Consider the following 20,414-nt stretch of genomic DNA (forward strand, 5'->3'; position numbering starts at 1 on the left):
CTGAGCAAGAGCGAGGCCCTATCTCTACAAAAAATTAGCCGGGAGTGGCGGTGAACTACTGTAGTCCCAGCTACTTGGGAGGCTGAGGCAGGAGGATCGCTTGAGCCCAGGAGTTTGAGGTTGCAGTGAGCTCTGATGATGTCGCTGAACTCTAGTCCAGGCAACAGAGTGAGACTCTGTCTCAACAAAAAAAAAAATTTTCATAGGCTCCCTATTTCCTTCAAGTCCAAATTCTATGGCATTACAATATAGACTCCATAATGTGGCTCCTACCTCCTTTTCTAGCTCTACCTACCATTACTCCCTTCCCAGAACACTTGTAAAGGTCTCCATATTTCTGATTCTTGTACCTTTACTTATGCGTTTCCTTGTATAAGAAGCATTTTATAACCCCATATTTATTTATCCTTCAAAGCTCAACTCAGTGGCTATCACTTTCCTCCTAAGGCTTTATTTTTACATATTTTATTGAGGCAGAGTCTCACTCTGTTGCCCAGGCTAGAGTACAGTGGCATCATCACTGAAACTTCAAACTTCTGGGCTCAAGCGATCCTCCTGCCTCAGCCTCCTGAGTAGCTGGGACTATAAGTGCGTGCCAGCATCCCCGGCTAATTTCTTCTATTTTTGGTAGAGGTAGGTTCTTGCTCTTGTGCTCAGGCTGGCCTTGAACTCCTGACCTCAAGCAATCCTTCCACTTTGGCCTCCCAGGATTACAGGCGTGAGCCACTGCACCCAGCCTCCTCAGGCTTTATATATACTGACTACACTCCCCTTAGTAGGCAAGTGAAGGGTAAGAGGCTTTTCCAATTCCTATTACTTGTACTAATGGTCAGATAGTGAAAACTAAAATAAAAGAGCACATACATAAAACAGTTTTTTATTTGCTTCTCTCAAGTCTCATCCCTCAAAATGATTTCCCAAACAAGCTGCTCTGATTGAGCCACAGCATGGTTCTCCTTCCTTTGTGTGAATAAGTGAGAATTGCACAGATTTCAGTCCTCTGGATGGTAGGAAAAGATCGATGAAGGATAGATATCTATGTCATAGGTTTCTATTCTCCAGGAGGGAAAAGAGGTACCACACATCATCATCTACAAGAATCTATTTCAGATTCCAGTGTCACTGTAGCAGCTTACCAGTTAAACCCTGTTACAGCTGGACTAGGGGGCAGATCTATCTGAGCAACCATGAGCAAACAGGGAGAGCACACATATCATTCAAGACAATGGGAAAGGAATAGGATACCTGATCTGCTCAGGGGTTCCTCCTGATGTGGCATTGGTGATGGCCCAGGCTGCCTCTTTCCTTGTACGGAACTCTGCTTTCTGAAGGATTTCGATCAACACAGGGAAGATATTTGCATCTATAACAGCCTGAGAGAGGATCGAGGGAAGGGGGATGAGGGAGAATGTCACTTCAAGAGAAGAAAGCAAATCCAGCCCCCAAATCAGCTAAGACTTAGTTAGACATCTTCCCCCCATGGGAGTTCTCTTTTATTCTTCCCTTATAGGTGATAGGCTACAGTTATAGGTGATAGGCTACAGAAGAACCCAGCTTCAGCTACACAGATGCTTTGACCAACAGCACATACTGACTCCAATTTCTAAACGGGAACAAATTCTTCTGAAAGCAAATATCCCATTGCCTCTCATGTTTCCTATGGCTCCCTACACCTCTCAACTTCCCTGCTTGTTCTACCTGTATTTGAGCTCTGTTGCCAGCAGTGATATTTGAAATGGTCCAGCAAGCTTCCTTCCGGATTGATTCTTTAGGGCTGCTCAACAAGTGGAGAAGGCAAGGGAGGGCTGAACAGTTAAGAATGACCTAGAAAACCAAAAGCACAGGGAAAAAAAAATTATTATAAATTGAACTTAATCAAAATTTAAAACTTTTATACATCAAGACACCAGAGTAAGGCCAGGTGCAGTGGCTCACGCCTGTAATCCTAGCACTCTGGGAGGCCGAGGCGGGAGGATGGCTCAAGTTCAGGAGTTCGAGACCAGCCTGAGCAAGAGTGAGATCCTGTCTCTACTAAAAAAAATAGAAAGAAATTAGCCAGACAACTAAAAATATATAGAAAAAATTATTCGGGAATAGTGGCGCATGCCTGTAGTCCCAGCTACTTGGGAGGCTGAGGCAGAAGGATTGCTTAAGCCCAGGAGTTTGAGGTTGCTGTGAGCTAGGCTGATGCCACAGCACTCTAGCCTAGGCAACAGAGCAAGACTCTGTCTCCAAAAAAACCAAAAAAAACTAAAAAGACACCAGAGTAAGTTGGTTGTGGTAGCACATGCCTGTAGTCCCAGCTACTTGGAAGGCTGAGGCAGGAGGATAACTTGAGCCCAGGAGTTAAAGGCCAGCCTGGACACACAGCAAGACCTCATCTTTAAAAATAAACACAAAACTTTAAAAAAATAAAAAAAGTTAAAAAAAATAAAAAAAAGGACACCAGAGTGAAAAGGCAAAACAACAGAATGGGAGAAAATATTTGCAAAACATGTATCTGATAAAGGATTAATATGCAGAATAGGCTGGGTGAGGTGGCTCACACCTGTAATCCTAACACTCTGGGAGGCCGAGGCAAGAGAACTGCTTGAGGTCAGGAGTACGACACCAGCCTGAGCAAGAGCGAGACCCCGTCTCTACCAAAAATAGAAAAAATTAGCTGGATGTGGTGGCGCATGCCTGTAGTCCCAGCTACTTGGGAGGCTGAGGTAGGAAAATCACCTGAGCCCAGGAGTTTGAGGTTGCAGTGAGCTATGATGACTCCACTGCACTCTACTTGGGGTAACAGAGCAAGGCTCTGCCTCAAAAAAAAAAAAAAAAAAAATCCAGAGTATATAAAGAGCTCCTATAAATGAACAACAAAAAACTCCCAATTAAAAAATGAGCAAAGGACCTGAATAGACATTTCCCCAAAGAACATATGTAGACGGCCAATAAGCATATGAAAAGATGCTCAACATCACCAACAATTAGGGAAATACAATCCAACCACAATGAGATATCACTTCACATCTACTAGGATGGCTATTATGAAAAAAAAAAAAAAAAAGAAACAAAGAAAAACAAAATAAAAGCCCCCCAAAACACAGAAAATAACAAGCATCGGCAAGGCTGTGGGGAAACTGGAACTTGTACATTGGGAATGTAAAATGGTAGAGCAGTTGTGCAAATCTGTACAGTGGCTCCTAAAAAAAAAAAATTAAACATAAAATGACCACATGATCCAGTAATTCCACTTCTGAGTATATATCCAATAGAACTGAAAACAGGGACTCCAACAAATATTTGTACATCAAAGTTCACAGCAGCATTATTCACAATAGCTAAAAGGTGGAAGCAACCCAAATGTCTATCAATGGATGAATGAATAAAATATGGTCTATACATACAATGAAATATTATGCAGCCTTAAAAAGGAAGGAAATTCTGACACATGCTACAACATGGGTCAATCTTGAAGATATTAATTAAGCTAAATGAAATAAACCAGATGGCCAGGCGCAGTGGCTCACGCCTGTAATCCTAGCACCTGGGAGGCCGAGGCGGGAGGATCGCTTAAGGTTAGGAGTTCAAGACCAGCCTGAGCAAGAACGAGACCCCGTCTCTACTAAAAATAGAAAGAAATTATCTGGACAACTAAAAATATATATTAAAAAAATTATCCGGGCATGGTTGCTCATGCCTGTAGTCTCAGCTACTCGGGAGGCTGAGGCAGGAGGATTGTTTGAGCCTGGGAGTTTGAGGTTGCTGTGAGCTAGGCTGACGCCACAGCACTCTAGCCCAGGAAACAGAGTGAGATTGTCTCAAAAAAAAAAAAAGAAAGAAACCAGATGAAAAAGGACAAATACTGTATGATTCCACTTATATGAGGTACCTAGAGCAGTCAAATTCATAGCAACAGAAAGTAGAATGGTGGTTACTAGGTTTTGAGGGGGAGGGAAGAATGCAGAGTTATTGTTTAATGGGTACAGAGTTTGTTTGAGATGATGAAAATGTTCTGTAGATGGATGGCAGTGATGATCAAATAACAGCATGAATGCACAAATTCCACTGAAATGGTTAAAATGGTATATTTTATGTTATATTTTAATGTGTGCAAGTGTGCACGCACACACATGCATACAAATGACTTAGAAAATGTGCGTGTGGATTCAACTGAGACTGCTCACCTGAAAGAAACCTGTCGAGAATCCCAAAGAATTATGCCAGCTATTCAAGACCCAAAGAATACCCCACATCTCCAGCCTTTGAGCAGGGGAACCTTGTTTACTATGTCTTCACTGGAGGAGTTATTTACACAAAATTAATATAAGATGGTATTCAAGTGACCCTAAAGATCTAGAAAGCAGAGGTGGAGTCCCATAGCTTTCAATATCTCAAAGGGACCACGACTCAAACTTAACTACCTTACAATGTCCCGGGCAGTAAGTCCAGTTATTCCATTTAGTTTTCCTTTGCAAGCATCCACTGGAGGATGATTTGTTTCCAATTTATAGAAGAAAAGGAGGTGGAGGGAATGGGTGTATACATACATAATGAGTGCAATGCGTACCGTCTAGGGGATGGACACGCTTGAAGCTCTGATTGGGGGGGGGCAAGGGCAATATATGTAACGTAAACTTTTGTACCCCCATAATATGCTGAAATAAAAAAAGAAGAAGAAGAAAAGGAGGAACCAAGTTTCCCATAATCATACAGAGAATGACAGAGCTACAAATTTTCACTGGCTGCCTCCCATCAGTACTAGAGCCCTGGCAGGAAGGCTTTTGTCCACAGGCAGCTTTCCTCAGTGCTCTCCCATAGCTGGTCTGAGAACCTGCATCCTCCTCCTTACCTGGGTCTGGATGTCATCTCCGGTGACGATGTTACCCACAGCTCTCAGGGCAGGGGAAGCCACTTTATAATCGTTGTGCCTACAGAGGAGGGAGGTCTGATCAGCAGAGAGCAAGCATACCATTTTTAGCCCTGCTGACCACCAAGGTTCGCAGCATTGTCATGGCTCCAGACCTCTGAGTAGGGCAGCAAACTGCTAATTGCACATCTTTAGTCTGAGCTTGGAGAAGCTCAGGGAACCTGTACCCTCTCTAACAGACAATACTCACATCAGCAGCTCTACCAATCTCCGGCACACTCCAGAGTCTATGACCGCCTGGATTTTCTCATTGGGGCCATCAGACAGATAAGAGAGGGCCCAGCAAGCATCTGCCAGCAAGTCTGAATCACTGCTGAAGAGTAGGCGAGACAGTACCGGCAAACAAGGAGAGACCTGTTGGAAGCACAGTGAAACAGACTCATGCAGACAAGACTACAACAGCTCCATCACTAACCCTAACATTGCTATCCCCTCTTCCACAAGTAATTGTCGACCCTGAGGATCTCCACTACATAGAACCTTCAGGCTTACCTTTTCACTTTACCATCCAGGTATACAAGATCACCTACTTCACTGACAATTGCCTTTTTCAGTTTCCCATGATTTGAGACTCTAAGGGGTACCCCAAAGATTTAAAAACTCCATATGAAGGAACCTGCCATTGCTCAGGGACTGGTAAGTAGCTCTCTTACCTTTGCAAACTCTGGGGGTGGGTTCTTCCCTCGGCAGAGGTTTGACAGGGCCCAGACTGCATTCCGTGTCATTGTCAGTCGTGTGGACTTGGTAAGGAGTCTGAAGGAAACAGCAAAGACAGATCCTGAGTACTGATGCCTTAGCATAGTGCTATTGCCAATGAACGCTGGGGACAAATCCAATCAGACCCCAAGACTCTAGCAGCCTGTCTGTTTCTTCCTACCCATAGACCTATGTTAATAGAGCAGGTATAGACCAGAAGGTCGACCTCTGCACAGAGTAATTCTGTGCAGGACCAGCTGTGGTTAGTTAATACCATAAATAGAAGGGACAAAACAAAGGGCTAGATATTAAGTAAGCCTGTAAAGCTTTTAAAGTAAGATATACTGTGCTCCTAACCCTGGCCACAAATCCAGGACAAGGAGTAGTGTTCTCTTTGGAAATAAAAGCTGAAGGTCTGGTATGAGAGATTTAGCCCTGCAGTATGGAATGCTTTTCTGTGAAGGGTCCAAGAAAGTGATAGTGGTAGCCTATCATATTGTGGTCTCTGCAGAACAGTTCATTCATCTGTTTTAGTTTAGATGTAGCTTACTCTAAGGGTATATGGGGGAGGGATGGGAGAGGGATCCAGATGACCCTTCATAGGGTCTTGGATCCATGATTTACAACAGAGCTGTCCAATGTACCTACGTATAACCCCATAGCAAATCAACACATTCTGTAGAGAAGTTTGGATTTTGCCAGATGGGCTAGTCCTGCCTCTCTCTCCTGGCTCTACAATGAGGGAGATCTGACCAACATCAGGTTCTACAGTGCCACAAAGTGAGGAATAAGATCCTCCTTGGCATAGACCAGTGGCACAATCTTCTTAATCTCAAAAGATACCTAACTTTTACTTTGGCAGTCAGAATGTATCTTTAGAGTTTTTGTATTTACCTATTATCTTAAGGGATCAAGTAAGCTGCCCCTAAATGATCTGTCACATGGCTACCCTTTAGATACCCAGGTGCAGATGATTATAATTACTCACGTTAACAAAGGATTAAGGATGGAACAGTTCAAGACGTAATCTCGGCAAACGGAGCTGTCTCCAGCTATGTTTCCCAGTGCCCAGACTGCCTGAAAAGGGGATGATGGAACTGTCACCCACAGAACCTGGCAGCTTCTGTGAGTACTTTATAGCCACAACTACACAGTGAGAACCATGGCTAAGAACCATGTTAAGGCCTGAGACACACTAAACAAGCTCAGGCAACCTCCCTGTTAAAATCTTTATTGAGCATTTGCCCTACAAGGACCTTTCCCCTGGGAGGTCCCAGTTCAGAGGAGATGACAGGCTGTCATCTGCACTAGCCAGAGAAAGCAAACCAATACCTTCCCAATGCTGCCTCTGAAAAGAGAAGTGTTCAGAAAGTTTCATCCTTATAGACGCCTTGGACCAATCCTGTGTTAATGGAGAAAATACCCTACTGCCACCCCCCACTTCTACCCAACTAGCAAGAATTCAGTGGAAGAAACAGAAGTTATATCTTTATCTTCATGATCTGTGTCTTTTTTTCCAACACTACTTCTGACAACAAACGTATGGACTTTTTTCCACAACAACCATCAATTTGCTGATACCACTGTGCGTCCAACAGTTTAATGCAATTCTGACACTAACTCCTGGAGTTAGCACAGACCCCACAGGTTAAGGTCCCACAAGACTGCCCCTACTTCAGACACCAGTTTTAAGTCCTGTACTTTTGACCAAACAGCTATAAATTTGGTGATCTCTACATTCCCCTCCTCAGTTTGGTAACTTGCTAGAACTGAACTCAAGAAAAACTTTACTTACACTTATCAGTTTATTAAAAGGATACAACTCAGGAACAGCCAAATGGAAGAGATGCAGAGAGCAGGTAAGGCAAGGTATGTACAGAGTAGTGGGTGGGGGAGCAGAGCTTCCATGTCCCCTGCCACCTTCCCAAAACATTAGTGTTTGGGAATGTGTTCACCAACCTGGAAACTCTCCAAATCTCATTGTTCAAGAGTTTTTATAATCCCCTTCCCTCCTTCAGGGTGGAGGATAGGGCTAAGAGTTCCCTCCCACCTTTGAATCCTATGTTTGGTCCTTCTGGTGACCAGCCCTGTTCTAAGGCTACCAAAGATGAGTTAACTCATTAACATAGACTTGGGTGTGTTCCAAAGAGGCTCTATAAATAAAAGACACTCCTATCACTCAGAAAATCCCAAGGGTTTTAAGAGCACTGTGCCATGAACCAGGACAAAGGCCAAATATATTTTTTATTATACTGCAGGTACCATCAAGAATTACAACAAATCTAAGCATTACCTGTTCCTGTACATCCTCGAAGTCTGAGTTAAGCAGCTCTATAAAAATGGGGACGGCTCCTGCTTCAATGACAATTTTGGTCTGCTGAGAGGTTCCAGAGGCAATGTTTGTTAGAGCCCAGGCAGCTTCGAACTGAAAGTGAGATTAAGCCACGATTGAAAGGTCATTCCAGAACGAGCAATCATGCCTATCAGCTGCCTCAGAACAGTAAGCCTCTTGCCTGTGAATTAAAAAAACCCCACAAAATACAAGCAAGCCTCTTACCCACGAATTTAAAAAACACACACACAAAATACAAACCTTTCCCCTCCTCCCTCTAAATGGTGGGAAGAGGCAATGATGGGACATAACGGGAAAAACAAAGTGGGCTTCAATGGTCCCAAATTTAGCCCTGTACTACCACAACACCCATGGATGGCAAGTCACTTTTTTATTTCCTGAGCTTCATTTCGTTTCTTTTCTTTTTTATTGTGGAAAAGAGGTTTTTCTTTTTTCCAAAAATTGCACCAAAGTAAAGCAAAGCTCAGTTGATGCAGGTGTGTTGTGCAGGTGTTAGCAGTACTGCCCTCACTGTTTGTTCATTGGCCAGTAGCGCTACCCCAAAACAAGGATAGTTGATTTTCTTCATTTCTGAAATGAGGATTAGAGTGTGATGGGTCTCTCAAAGTCCTTTCAGCTGAGTTTCTGGCAAATTTCAATGAATTGACCCATCACCCATCTCTGAGAAGAGAGACCCAGAAAGGCTAAATCTGTGTGCCTCAGGCCACACAGATAGTTAGAAATGGACTATACCCTCTGATATATAACTGAATGATCAGTCTGACATATTCTAGTATCTTTCCTTTGAGATTGTCTTAAGAGATTTTGGTTCTCTTCACTGAAGCCAATACACGTAAGCAAACTGATGGTTTCTCTTAAATGTTCCTCTTACTACTTGTCTATTTCCTGAGATGTGTCTATAGAAATATCCCACTGCAATTTCTTGGAAAGGCTTTCATCTAATAACCCCTACCCCACTGGCCTTACCTGTAATGTACAATTCTCGTTCCTCTTCAGAAACTCCACAAACCGATCCACCACTCCTGGAGTATTAATAACTTCATCTATTGGAGGACTAGGCTCTGGAAGAGGGAGAAGGGAAAAGAAAAAGTCAAGGCAGGCTTTGTCTGATCTTTTCACAGGGGTCAGCTCACAACTCTTCCTAGATACTTTTTTCCCCCCTTTTGTTCCACAACAATCATCTTGGAACAGATACTTCTGACTACCCTTATGAACATTCTCAAACTCCCTCCTGGTAAGGTGGTTTTAACAATACCTACTTGTTTTTGAATAGTTAGAATGCTAAAGAGTAGAGCCAATCCTAACTTAGGTATGCTCATCTTTGGCTTACTGAACATAAGCAAAGAATGATTAAGTGGGGAGGAAAGCCCAAAGGATGAACAACCCTAGTCTAAACATTGCCCTTCTCAGACAGACCAGTCATCTCTTCATGGGAGGACTGCTTAATACACTGAAGCAAGAGGTGTTTTCCTAACACACATCAAATTTTTATCAAACATCTATTATGTACCACACAGTTCTAGGTATTGAGGATATAGGAGTTAACAAAACCCAAAGTTCCTGCCCACAAAAAGCTTACATCCTAATCGGAAGAGATATTTTATTATGTTAGATGATAATAAATATAATGGGGGAAAAAAGAATATGTAGGGCAAGGTAAAGAGATAAAAAATGCTGAGGGTGGGGATAGCTTGCAATTTTAGATAGGGGTCAGGGTAGGCTTCATTAAGAAGGTAGGATTTGACCATAGAAGTGAGGGAGTTGCTACATAGATATCTGGGAGTAGAGGATATCAGGTGGAAGGAATATTCAGTGCAAAGGTGGGAATGTACCTGCCTTATATAAGGAATACCAAGGCCAGTAGGGCTAGAGTAGAATGAGCAAGGGGGAGAGTAGTTGATGATATCAGTGAAATGAAATAAGAGGCTAAGTCATATAGGTAGGGTCTCTCTGAGAGGGACCAGGCTTTGTACCTTTGGAGAGCAGTTTCCGAAATTTCTGTGTGGTTGCTAACTGCAGGTCAGAATCATCAGAAAAGAGCATCTCCACCATCTCTCTTGTGATCACACTCTCCTAGAACATAAAACAAATTTAGGACTTTGCAAACCAACGCTAGAGCCAGATGTGAGCATATAATCCTGTTTGGCATCCTGTTTTCTAAGACTTGAGGGCAAGAGGATGACAATAACAGGCTCAGGAGAAGGGGTTTGTTTAATCCATGGCTCCTTCAAGTTGGGACAATTGAAAGTGATTCCTGGCTGGGCGCGGTGGCTCACGCCTATAATCCTAGCACTCTGGGAGGTCGAGGTGGGAGGACTGCTTGAGCTCAGGAGTTCAAGACCAGCCTGAGTAAGAATGAGACCCCACCTCTACTAAAAATAGAAAAAATTAGTTGGGCAACTAAAAAAAATAGCAAAAATTAGCCAGGCATGGTGGTGTACACCTGGAGCCCAGCTACTCTGGAGGCTGAGGCAGGAGGATCGCTTGAGCCCAGGAGTTTGAGGTTACTGTGAGCTAGGCTGACGCCATAGCACCCTAGCCCAGGCAACAGAGCAAGACTGTGTCTCAAAAAAAAAAAAGAAAAGAAAAAAAGAAAGTGATTCCTTCTGGGGCAACTGATGGCTTCCTTTAAATGTTTCCTCAGATATTTCCATCAGAGACAAATCCTTGTTGACTCCTTAAGCTGTCCAGTTACAAAACGGCCCATGGAGGAAAGAGCATAGCATGGTTACTAGCTATGACATGAACTGCCCGATTTCTGTTCTTAGAAGCAGGTACTTCTCAGGCCTGCCTGAGGTGCATGCAAGGGCCTTACCCCAGTGGTAGAGCTCACATAGGAGTCCATGAGGAGACTATCAAACATGGCAGCTTCTTCATTAATCAGCTCCACATTTCTCCGTTTAAAAAGCTGAAAGTAAAATGAAGAGACAGCAGTACGATTACTCACTGAACCAAAGAAAACAAAGAACAACCCAATGTTAAATTATGGCATAAGCGACAAGGAAATATTAGTTGAGAAAATGAGGTCAAACTTTATGCAGCAGTCCCCTCCTTATCCACAGTTTTGCTCACCATAGTTTCAGTTACTTGTGGTAAATTGTGGTCCGAAAATATTAAATGAAAAATTTCAGAAATGAACAATTCCTAAATTTTAAATTGTCATTCTGAATAGTGTGATGAAATTTCACATTATCCCACTCTGTCTTGCCTGGGATGTGAATCATCCCATTGTCCAGTGTATCCATGCTGTATATGCTACTACCCGTTAGTCACTTAATAGCTGACGACTGCAGTGCTTGTGTTCAAGTAACCCTTATTTTACTGAAAAATGGCCCTAAAGTGCAAGAGTAGTGGTGCTGGCAATTCAGATATGCTAAAGAAAATCTGTAAATTGTTTCTTTAGGTGAAAAGATGAAAGCATTGGGCTTCACAAAGCTGTCAGAGGCAAGTAAAAAAAAAAAAAGAAAAGAAAAGAAAAAGAAAAGATGGCCCGGGTGCGGTAGCTCACGCTTGTAATCCTAGCACTTTGGAAGGCCGAGGCGGGAGGATCGCTCGAGGTCAGGAGTTTGAGACCAGCCTGAGCAAGAGCAAGACCCCATCTCTACTAAAAATACAAAGAAATTATATGGACAGCTAAAAATATATAGAAAACATTAGCCAGGCATGGTGACACATGCCTGTAGTCCCAGCTACTTGGGAGGCTGAGGCAGAAGGATTGCTTGATCCCAGGAGTTTTAGGTTGCTGTGAGTGAGGCTGACGCCACGGCACTCTAGCCTTGGGTAACAGAGTAAGACTCTGTCTAAAAAAAAAAAAAAAGAAAAGAAAAGAAAAGATGAAAGTATAGAAAAAAACACAGTATATATAGGGTTCAGCACTACTCAGTTTCAGGCACCCACTGGGGGCCTTGGAAAATATCCCATGCAGGTAAGGAGGGGAGTGCTGAATACTGACATGGAAAGATATTCAAGGGCTTTTCTTTCCATGGTATATCTAATTGTTGGCATTTTTTAAGAGATCATTTTTATAAGTAAAAAAATGTTTAAAGATTTCTATGCCCTTTGTAAAAAAGATGATGTGTATGAAAGGCCTTGAAGGAAATGAATAATAGTATAGCAAGACGGTAGGTAAGGCAGGTTAGGTGACTGAATCTAGACCTGAACAATGCACCAATCTGGTAGTGGTGTGGGATGGGAGTGCAGATGGTGAGGCATTAATATAGTCTCAGTGCTGGGGATACTTATAAAGAACAAACTCAAGAAAACAGGAAGAAGTAGGGCAGCACAGAATGGCTGACGAACCTCTTAAAAGGGCCTGGCTTGGAGCTGGGCGTTGAAGGCCAGGCCTAATACTGACTGTAGCAAGAAGAAGCAACATGGAGCTAGAATGAGAATGTTATATTAAAGACATAAATGATGTCTAAGCTGGTCTAACTTGTGGAAAGGGGCTTTTCTTAAAGCTTCCAACATTTCTTTACAACAAAGGATACTGGATGACTGGCCTACTAAGCAACCTACTTTGCTGATGGGAAGGTGAGTGTGCAAGGTGAAGGCCAACCATAGGGACTGGATAGCTTTCCTGAACATTATGTTTGAGAATATTCCAGTTAACTCACTTGTTGCTCCCGCTTCTGCTTCCGGAGCTGAATGCCCTCTTCTTCTCTTCTTCGCCTCATTTCCTCAGGGTTTAGGGCATTGTTCTTATAGCTCTTCATTCGATAATTGTCTTTACCTGGGCTTGCCATGGTCTCTAGAAGGGAAGATACAAATACATGCCAAAAGCTCTTAAAAGGACAGCATTTCCTTTTCAGCAGGTTTCTGTCTCTACCCACCCTGCACCCTCACCTACTCCAGGAGGACCACAGCTCTCAAGGAGGCCTAATACGCTCAACAAGCACCTGACATCTCTAACACCATCCCTACCAACACACACACACACACACACACACACACACACACACGTATACAGAGTCTCCTTTAATTATAAATAAGCTAATTAAATAGGTGATATTTAGAACAACTGGTATAAGCATAGTATTAATAGTTAAAAGTGTGGGCCCTGGAGCTAGATTGTCTGGATTCAGATCCTGGCTCTATTTGTTAGCTATGCAACCTTGAACAAGTTGCTTTAACCTCTATGCTTCAGAATTTTATCTTTAAAACAGGGACATAATAGTTCCTATTTCATAAAGTTGTTATAAGGATTAAATAGGTTAATACACATGAAGTACTTTTTAGAACAATGCTAGGCACGTGGTAAATTGGTAAATGGTCACAAGTTTTGATGATCCCAATTTCACAAGAAAGAACAGATATATGACTTATCCAATAAACTCAGACACATTTAACCCTGTCAGGTTAAACACAGTATACCCAATTCTGTGGAATACCATCTATCTTTTTTTTTTTTTTTTTAATGACAGGGTCTTGCTCTGAAGCCCAGGCTAGAGTGCAGTGCCTCCCTACAACCGTAAACTCCTGGGGCTCAAGTGATCCTCCTGCCTCAGGCTTCTGAGTAGCTGAGACTACAGATGCAAGCCACCACACCTGGCTAATTTTTCTATTTTTTGTAGAGATGGGGCCTCGCTCTTGCTCAGGCTGGACTGAACTCCTGGCCTCAAGCAATGCTTCTGCCTTAGTCTCCCAAAGTGCTAGGATTACAGGTGTGAGCTACTGTCCCTAGCCTACAATGTATCTTTTTAAAAAGCTCCATATGCCCACCATCTTTTTAAATTTTTTAAACGTTTAAAATTTATTATGTAATAAAAAAGCGCTGAAAGTATGTAAGTTACAAGCAAAAACATACAATGCACATCTCTAAACCTACCACCAAATCTAAGCACTAGAACATTTTCATTATGCCTGAATCTAGTTGTGGGCTCTTCCCTTACCCTAGGCTGCCTTATCCTCACGCCCCCTTCAGCCAAAAGAAAACTGCTATCTGACTTGTCAGTATCTTTGCTTTTGTTTTTATACTTACACATATGTATACCCCTAAATACTGTATTATACTATGTTTAGTCTTCTGAGAATTATCTTCCCCCCACTCACTGAGTTTTTAATACAGCTATGTTTTTACATGTAGCTATATTTCATTCATTTTTCTTGTGTTACATTACTTTGCGGTGTAAATACATCAAAATTTACCCATGTTTCTGTTGGTCTTCCCCCTACTCCCCAGTTTTTCCCTATTACAAACCTATGGGGAAGCTATTGAGGACTCAGTGATAGATACAGGTTTTCTGAAATTCTAATTTGTGCTTGAAAGCTAAAATTTTATTATTGACAAATACTGATTCATTTCATGCATTTTGAGGAAATGTCTGCCCAATACCTAAATATGAATAACCACTGTTTGTCAGTCATTCTTTCAAGTAAAAATAGTATCAATAAAAATGTCTAGTTTAGCTAGCAACTTAAAAACCACAGATGATTTTCTTCCAGATGTGTTTTCAAGAGCTGAGTTTTATACTGTTTCAACAAGGGTATTCTTAAATGAAACTAGCATTTTTTTTTTTTACCAGTGAGAGGGTGGTGGTGAAAAGCACAAGGATTACTAGTATAATTTGGTGCCATTGCCTTTAATTTGTGCATCAGCAGTTCTATCCACTATTGCTTTTACAGTACCAGTGCAAATGTCAACATAGTGAAAATGCCAAATAACATCTTAGTCTTCACTATCTAGACCCTTTGAAATAATCACAGGGACCCCCAGGGGTCTGCAGACCATATTTTGAGAACTGCTGTTCTAAGGAATGAATTGCTGGGTTGTAGGCAGGTAAATGTTAAACTTGACCAGCTAGTGCTAAAGTTGCCTTCCAATGTATTGCCAATTTACACTAGTTAAGCAAAACATACAGGGTTTCTACTGATATATATGTTGACCAATACATAGAATTGCCACTTTTGACAATCTATTGGGTGTAATAAGGTATTTCACTAAGATACTGATTTGCAAACCCCAGATTACCAATGAGGTTAGATTTCATATGTGTATAATCATTGTCCTGGCATGGTCTACCAAATAGCCTTCCCTTTTCCACTATGCCACTCTTGCAATTGGTCAAATCTCCCCATATACCCAAATCTAGTTTTAGGCTCCCTTCCATCAGTCAATTTCTTTCTTGCTCCTTATCACATTACCTTAATTAATAATTTTTTTTTTTTTTTTTTTTTTTTTGAGACAGAGTTTCGCTCTGTTGCCCGGGCTAGAGTGCCATGGCATCAGCCTAGCTCACAGCAACCTCAAACCCCTGGGCTCAAGCAATCCTTCTGCCTTAGCCTCCTGAGTAGCTGGGACTACAGGCATGCGCCACCATACCCAGCTAATTTTTTTTTTCTATATATTTTTAGTTGTCCAGATAATTTCTTTCTATTTTTAGTAGAGATGGGGTCTCGCTCTTGCTCAGGCTGGTCTCGAACTCCTGACCTCGAGCAATCCACCCACCTCGGACTCCCAGAGTGCTAGGATTACAGGTATGAGCCACCATGCCTGGCCCTTAATTAATAATTTTTAACAAATCTCTTTATCTGGTAGTGTAGGTCCTCCTACCTTAATCTTCAGGAGTGTGTTGGCTCTTTTGGAGCCTTAGAAAACCTTACAATCATTCTGGGCAAGGTGGATCTTACCTGTAATCCTAACACTTTGGGAGGCTGAGGTGGAAGGATGCTCGCTTGAGCCTAGAAGTTCAACATCAGCCTGAGCAAGAGCAACACCCTATCTCTACAATAGTAGAGTGCCTATAGTGCCACCTACTCAATAATGCCTGTAGTCCCAGCTACTGAAGAGGCTGAGGCAGGAAGATCACTTGAGCCCAGGAATTTGAGGTTGCAGTGAGCTGTGATCACTCTACTGAACTACAGCCCGGGTGACAGCATGAGACTCTGTTTCCAAAAAAAAAAACAAACAAACAAACAAAGAAAAGGAAACACCAAAACCTTACAATCAGCTTGATCAGCTTGTTAAGCCCTCAAAAAAATCCTGTTGGGATTTTAATTGAAATTACCCATATCCGATATTGAACTCCTGTCATGTGCCTCTCCCATTTATTTTTTAGGTTTTCTTTAATGCCTTTCAATAAAGATTTCATAATTTCTCCATAAAGATCTTCTACAACTTCAGATTTATTTCTAGGTACTTTTTTTGGGGAGGGGGGAGGTACATGGGAGGTTGCTCTTTATCTTTTATCTAGACACCTTGCTAAATTCTTATTAATACCAAAAATCTGTCTGTCGGTTGTTCCAATTTTCTACATAGAAAATTACATCATCTGCAAATAGGTTTTTTATTCCTTTTTTATCCTTATATTTAAAAAAAATCCCTATTGAGTACTAGGAAGTAAAAATTTGTTTAACCTTGCCTTACTGCACTGGCTAGGATCTCCAGTACAGTGCTGAAAAGCAGTGGTAGTAGTGGGTATCCTTGTTATGTTCCTAATTTTAAGAAAAGTTTCCAATTTATCATGAAGCATGGAATTTGCTGTAGCTTTTTGGCACATTTCTTTTATCAGGTTAAAGATGCACCCCTCTATTCTTAGTTTGCTATGAGTTTTTAATCATAAATAGCTATTGAATATCAACCAATCCTTTTTCTGCATCTCTTGAGAAGATACATGGTTTTTCTCCTTAAAATGCATAATGAATGGTTTGATCTACAGACTTTCTAATAGAAAATCACCCTCAAAATCCTGAGATAAGCCCAACTTGGTCAGGATGAACTATACTTTTTCTGCACTGCTGGGTATGTTTTAATTTTATTTAGAATTCTTGTATCCTTGTCCGCAGGTGATACAGGAAAAGCACAGGACCTTATAACATCCTTCTTTGGTTTTGTTTTGAAAGGAGTGTTCCTTTTGCTCCTATTTTCTGGAAGTAAAACAACTAATTTATTAAAAATTTAGGAGAACTCACCTATAAAATGTAAATTTAGGCCTGGTACTTTCTTTGTGAAAATATTCTTCACTACTGATTCAATGTATTTAATGGCCATAAAGCTTCAGACTCCCTATTTGAGTCAGTTTTTGTAAATTATGTTATTCTAGAAATTTGTCTCTTTTTTTTTTTTTTTGAGAGGACTACAGGCATGCGCCACCATGCCTGGCTAACTTTTTCTATATAATTTTAGCTGTCCAGATAATTTCTTTGTATTTTTAGTAGAGACGGGTCTTGCTCTTGCTCAGGCTGGTCTCAAACTCCTGAGCTCAAACAATCCACCCACCTCGGCCTCCCAGAATACTAGGATTACAGGCGTGAGCTACCATGCCGGCCTGTCTCTTTTGTTTCTAATGTGTTAGCATAAATTGTTCACATTCTCTTTTTAATCAACTTAGTTATCTGTGGTTGTGTGCCCTTTTCATTCTTAAAATATTATTTTATGTCCTCTTTTGTTCTTGAGAAACTTCACCAGGGACTTTACTATTTTTATTTTGGTCTTTTGAAAGATCCAAGGGTTGGCTTTGTGGATCCTCTGTATTATGTGATTTCTATCTCCTTTCCATTTCTTTTTTTCTAACTTGTGTACCTAAGTACACACCTAAGTATAAGACTGTACTATTATTACCTTTCTAAAAATTGTAAATTTCCTTCAAATTAATATTTGTATTGTAATTCAGTTCTGATTACCTAATTTCCATGGACTTTCTTATTTGGATCATGAGAGTTTCTTAAAATCAGTAATGTGTGGGGCCTTTTGGTTAATTTCTAATATAATCACACTGGGGTCAGAGTCATGAGAAGTTTTTTAAATTTTTTGAGATTTGTTTTTTTGGCTTACTATGTATTCAATTTATGTAAATGTCCCATGTGTCCTTGAAAGAAACTATACTCTTCAATTATTGTGCATGGCATTCTGTACATCATATGTCCATTAAATCAAGTTGTTCCTCACACTGTTCAACTCTTTTCCATTGCTTTACAATGAAGGTATCCATGCTACCCTGCAGTTTAATTTTGCTTTATATATTTTTAACTATTTCATTACAGGTATACACATTCAGAACCACTGCAGCTTGCTGGTGAATTGAACAGTTTATTATTAAAAAGTGAGCCAAATTATTCCTTAACAATGTTCCCTGTTGCTCTTTTTATTTTGTTGAATATTAACATAATTATCACCTCCACTTCCAGCCATGATGAAATAACATGGATAGGATTTACCCTGCTGCTGTAAACTGCATAACAGCAGTTTAGAATGGACATTGGACAACAGCAGTGCAGAATTGTGATTCCCCAAGCAAGGGAAATAAATGAAGTGAGCCCTACTTATCTCCTTGGCTTTCTGGCTGGGAAGCACACTCTAAAGCAGGGAGAGGAGTTCCAAACAGAGCACTGAAATCTTACTTGTTGAGGAGAGAGACTAGAGAGTTCAGGGAGACTGAGGCAGCTCGAAATTGTGAGGCAGAGTTGCAGAGAGAAGGGAGATACACAGAAAAAAGGTTGGGAAATCTGCTTAAGGTTCCTTAAGTCTTTGCTGAAGACTAAGGATGCATACATGTAGGATGAAGCTCCATGAGTCAGGGAAAGGGCTGTGATGAAAGGACACTACACAGTAACTTGAAGTTGTATGAAGAAATAAAAATCTGGCCCGGCCCAGTGGCTCACGCCTATAATCCTGGTACTCTGGGAGGCCAAGGTGGAAGGATTGCTTGAGCTTAGGAGTTCGACACCAGTCTGAGCAAGAGCAAGACCCCATCTCTACTAAAATTAGAAAAATTAGCCGGGTGTTGTGGCATGCTAGTCCTAGCTACTTGGGAGGCCGAGGCAGGATCACTTGAGCCCAGGAGTTTGAGGTTGCTTTGAGCTAGGATGATACCACAGCACTCTACTCAGGACAGCAGAGTGAGATTATCTCAAAAAAACAAAAACAACAACAAACAAACAAACAAAACCTCTGGTAAAGGTAAGTACATGGGCTAATACAAAAGCCAATATTATTCTCTTTTTTGGTTTGTTAAGTCCACTTTTCATTTCCTACATGACTTAATAGACAAATGCATAAAATAATTATAGATCTACATTGCTGGGCACACATTGCACAAAGATGTAATTTGTGACAATAACATAAAGGGGGACAGAGCTGTACATAAGCCGAGTTTTATATGCTATTTTCTTTTTTAGGCAGCCACAGAAACTGAAAGTTTTATATGCTATTAAAGTTAAATTAGTATCAATTCAAATAACAGTGTTATAAATTTAGGATGTTAAATGTAATCCCCACAGTAATCACAAGGAAATATCTAAACAAATACATTTACATAAAATAAAAATTAAAAATATACACAAAAGAAAATGAGAAGGGAATAAAGAGAACTGGAATAGCTATATTAAGATCAGACAAAATAGACTTTAAGTCAAAAACTGTCATAAAAGACAAAGAAGGACATTATATGATCAATTCATCAAAAAGACAGAATAAGACCCCATCTCTACTAAAAACAGAAACAATTAGTTGGGCATGGTGGTGTGTGCCTGTAGTCCTAGCTACTCTGGAGGCTGAGGCAGGAGGATCGCTTGGGCCCAGGAGTTTGGGGTTGCCATGAGTTATGATGATACCAGTGCACTCCCAGGTCAACGGAGTGAGACTGTCTTAAAAAAAAAAAAAAAAGGAAAAAAAAATTAGCCAGGTATTGTGACCTGTGTGTGTCTGTAGTCCCAGCTATTTGGAAGGCTGAGACGGGAGGATCCTTTGAGCCCAGGAATTCAAAGCAGCAGTGAGCTATGATCCTGCCACTGCACTCCAGCCTGGGTGTCAGAGTGAGACTCTGTCGTTCATTCATTCATAAATAAATAAATATATAAATAATAATAAAGGATTTGAATACACATTTCTCCAAAAAAGATATACAAATGGCCAATCTGCACATGAAAAGATGCTCAACATTAAGTCAAAACCACAATGAGATACCACTCCACACCTACGAGGATGGAATGAGAATAATAAAACAAAATAGCAAGTGCTGGCTAGTATGTGGAGAAATTGGAATCTTGTGCATTGCTGCTAAGAATGTAAAAATGGTGCAGCTGCTATAGGTAAGAGTATGGTGGTTCCTCAAAAAAAATTAAACAGAATTATCACATGATCCAGCAATCCAACTCTTTGGTATATATCAAAAGAATGGAAAACAGGGCTGAAACAGACACTTGTAGGTAATGTTCAGTGCAGCATTGTTCACAATAGCCCAAAGGTGGAAACAACCCAGTACCCATCAACAGAGGAACAGATAAATAAAATGTGATATAGCAGTCCTCACTTATCCATAGTTTTACTTTCCAGGATTTAGGTTACCCATGGTCAACCAAGGTCTGAAAATATTAAACGGAAAATTACAGAAACAAACAGTTCATAAGTTTTAAATTGAGTGCTGTTCTCTCAATAGCATGATGAAATCTCGAGCTACCGTGCTCCCTCCTGCTTGGGATGTGAATTATCCCTTTGTCCTGCATATCTACACCATA

General features: G+C 41.0%; 1 protein-coding gene and 1 pseudogene across 2 annotated transcripts in view; both read right to left on the reverse strand.

Moving 5' to 3' along the window:
* KPNA6 (karyopherin subunit alpha 6) overlaps positions 1–20,414 on the reverse strand; it is a 51,695-nt gene that overhangs the window by 6,979 nt on the left and 24,302 nt on the right. For both annotated transcript variants that reach the window (XM_045548407.1, XM_045548408.1), the window contains exons 2-12: positions 12,578–12,711; positions 10,780–10,872; positions 9,938–10,037; positions 8,931–9,025; positions 7,905–8,036; positions 6,600–6,688; positions 5,569–5,668; positions 5,106–5,269; positions 4,838–4,916; positions 1,699–1,824; positions 1,246–1,373 (exon numbers count right to left, since the gene is read on the reverse strand). In XM_045548407.1, coding sequence (XP_045404363.1) covers positions 1,246–1,373; positions 1,699–1,824; positions 4,838–4,916; positions 5,106–5,269; positions 5,569–5,668; positions 6,600–6,688; positions 7,905–8,036; positions 8,931–9,025; positions 9,938–10,037; positions 10,780–10,872; positions 12,578–12,711 — 1,240 coding nt within the window. The remainder of the gene's footprint in view (positions 1–1,245; positions 1,374–1,698; positions 1,825–4,837; positions 4,917–5,105; positions 5,270–5,568; positions 5,669–6,599; positions 6,689–7,904; positions 8,037–8,930; positions 9,026–9,937; positions 10,038–10,779; positions 10,873–12,577; positions 12,712–20,414) is intronic.
* Positions 8,395–8,519, reverse strand: LOC123636303 (annotated as a pseudogene).

Source organism: Lemur catta, chromosome 3, assembly GCF_020740605.2.
Source record: "Lemur catta isolate mLemCat1 chromosome 3, mLemCat1.pri, whole genome shotgun sequence".
In the NCBI taxonomy this organism is placed as follows: Eukaryota; Metazoa; Chordata; class Mammalia; order Primates; family Lemuridae; genus Lemur; species Lemur catta.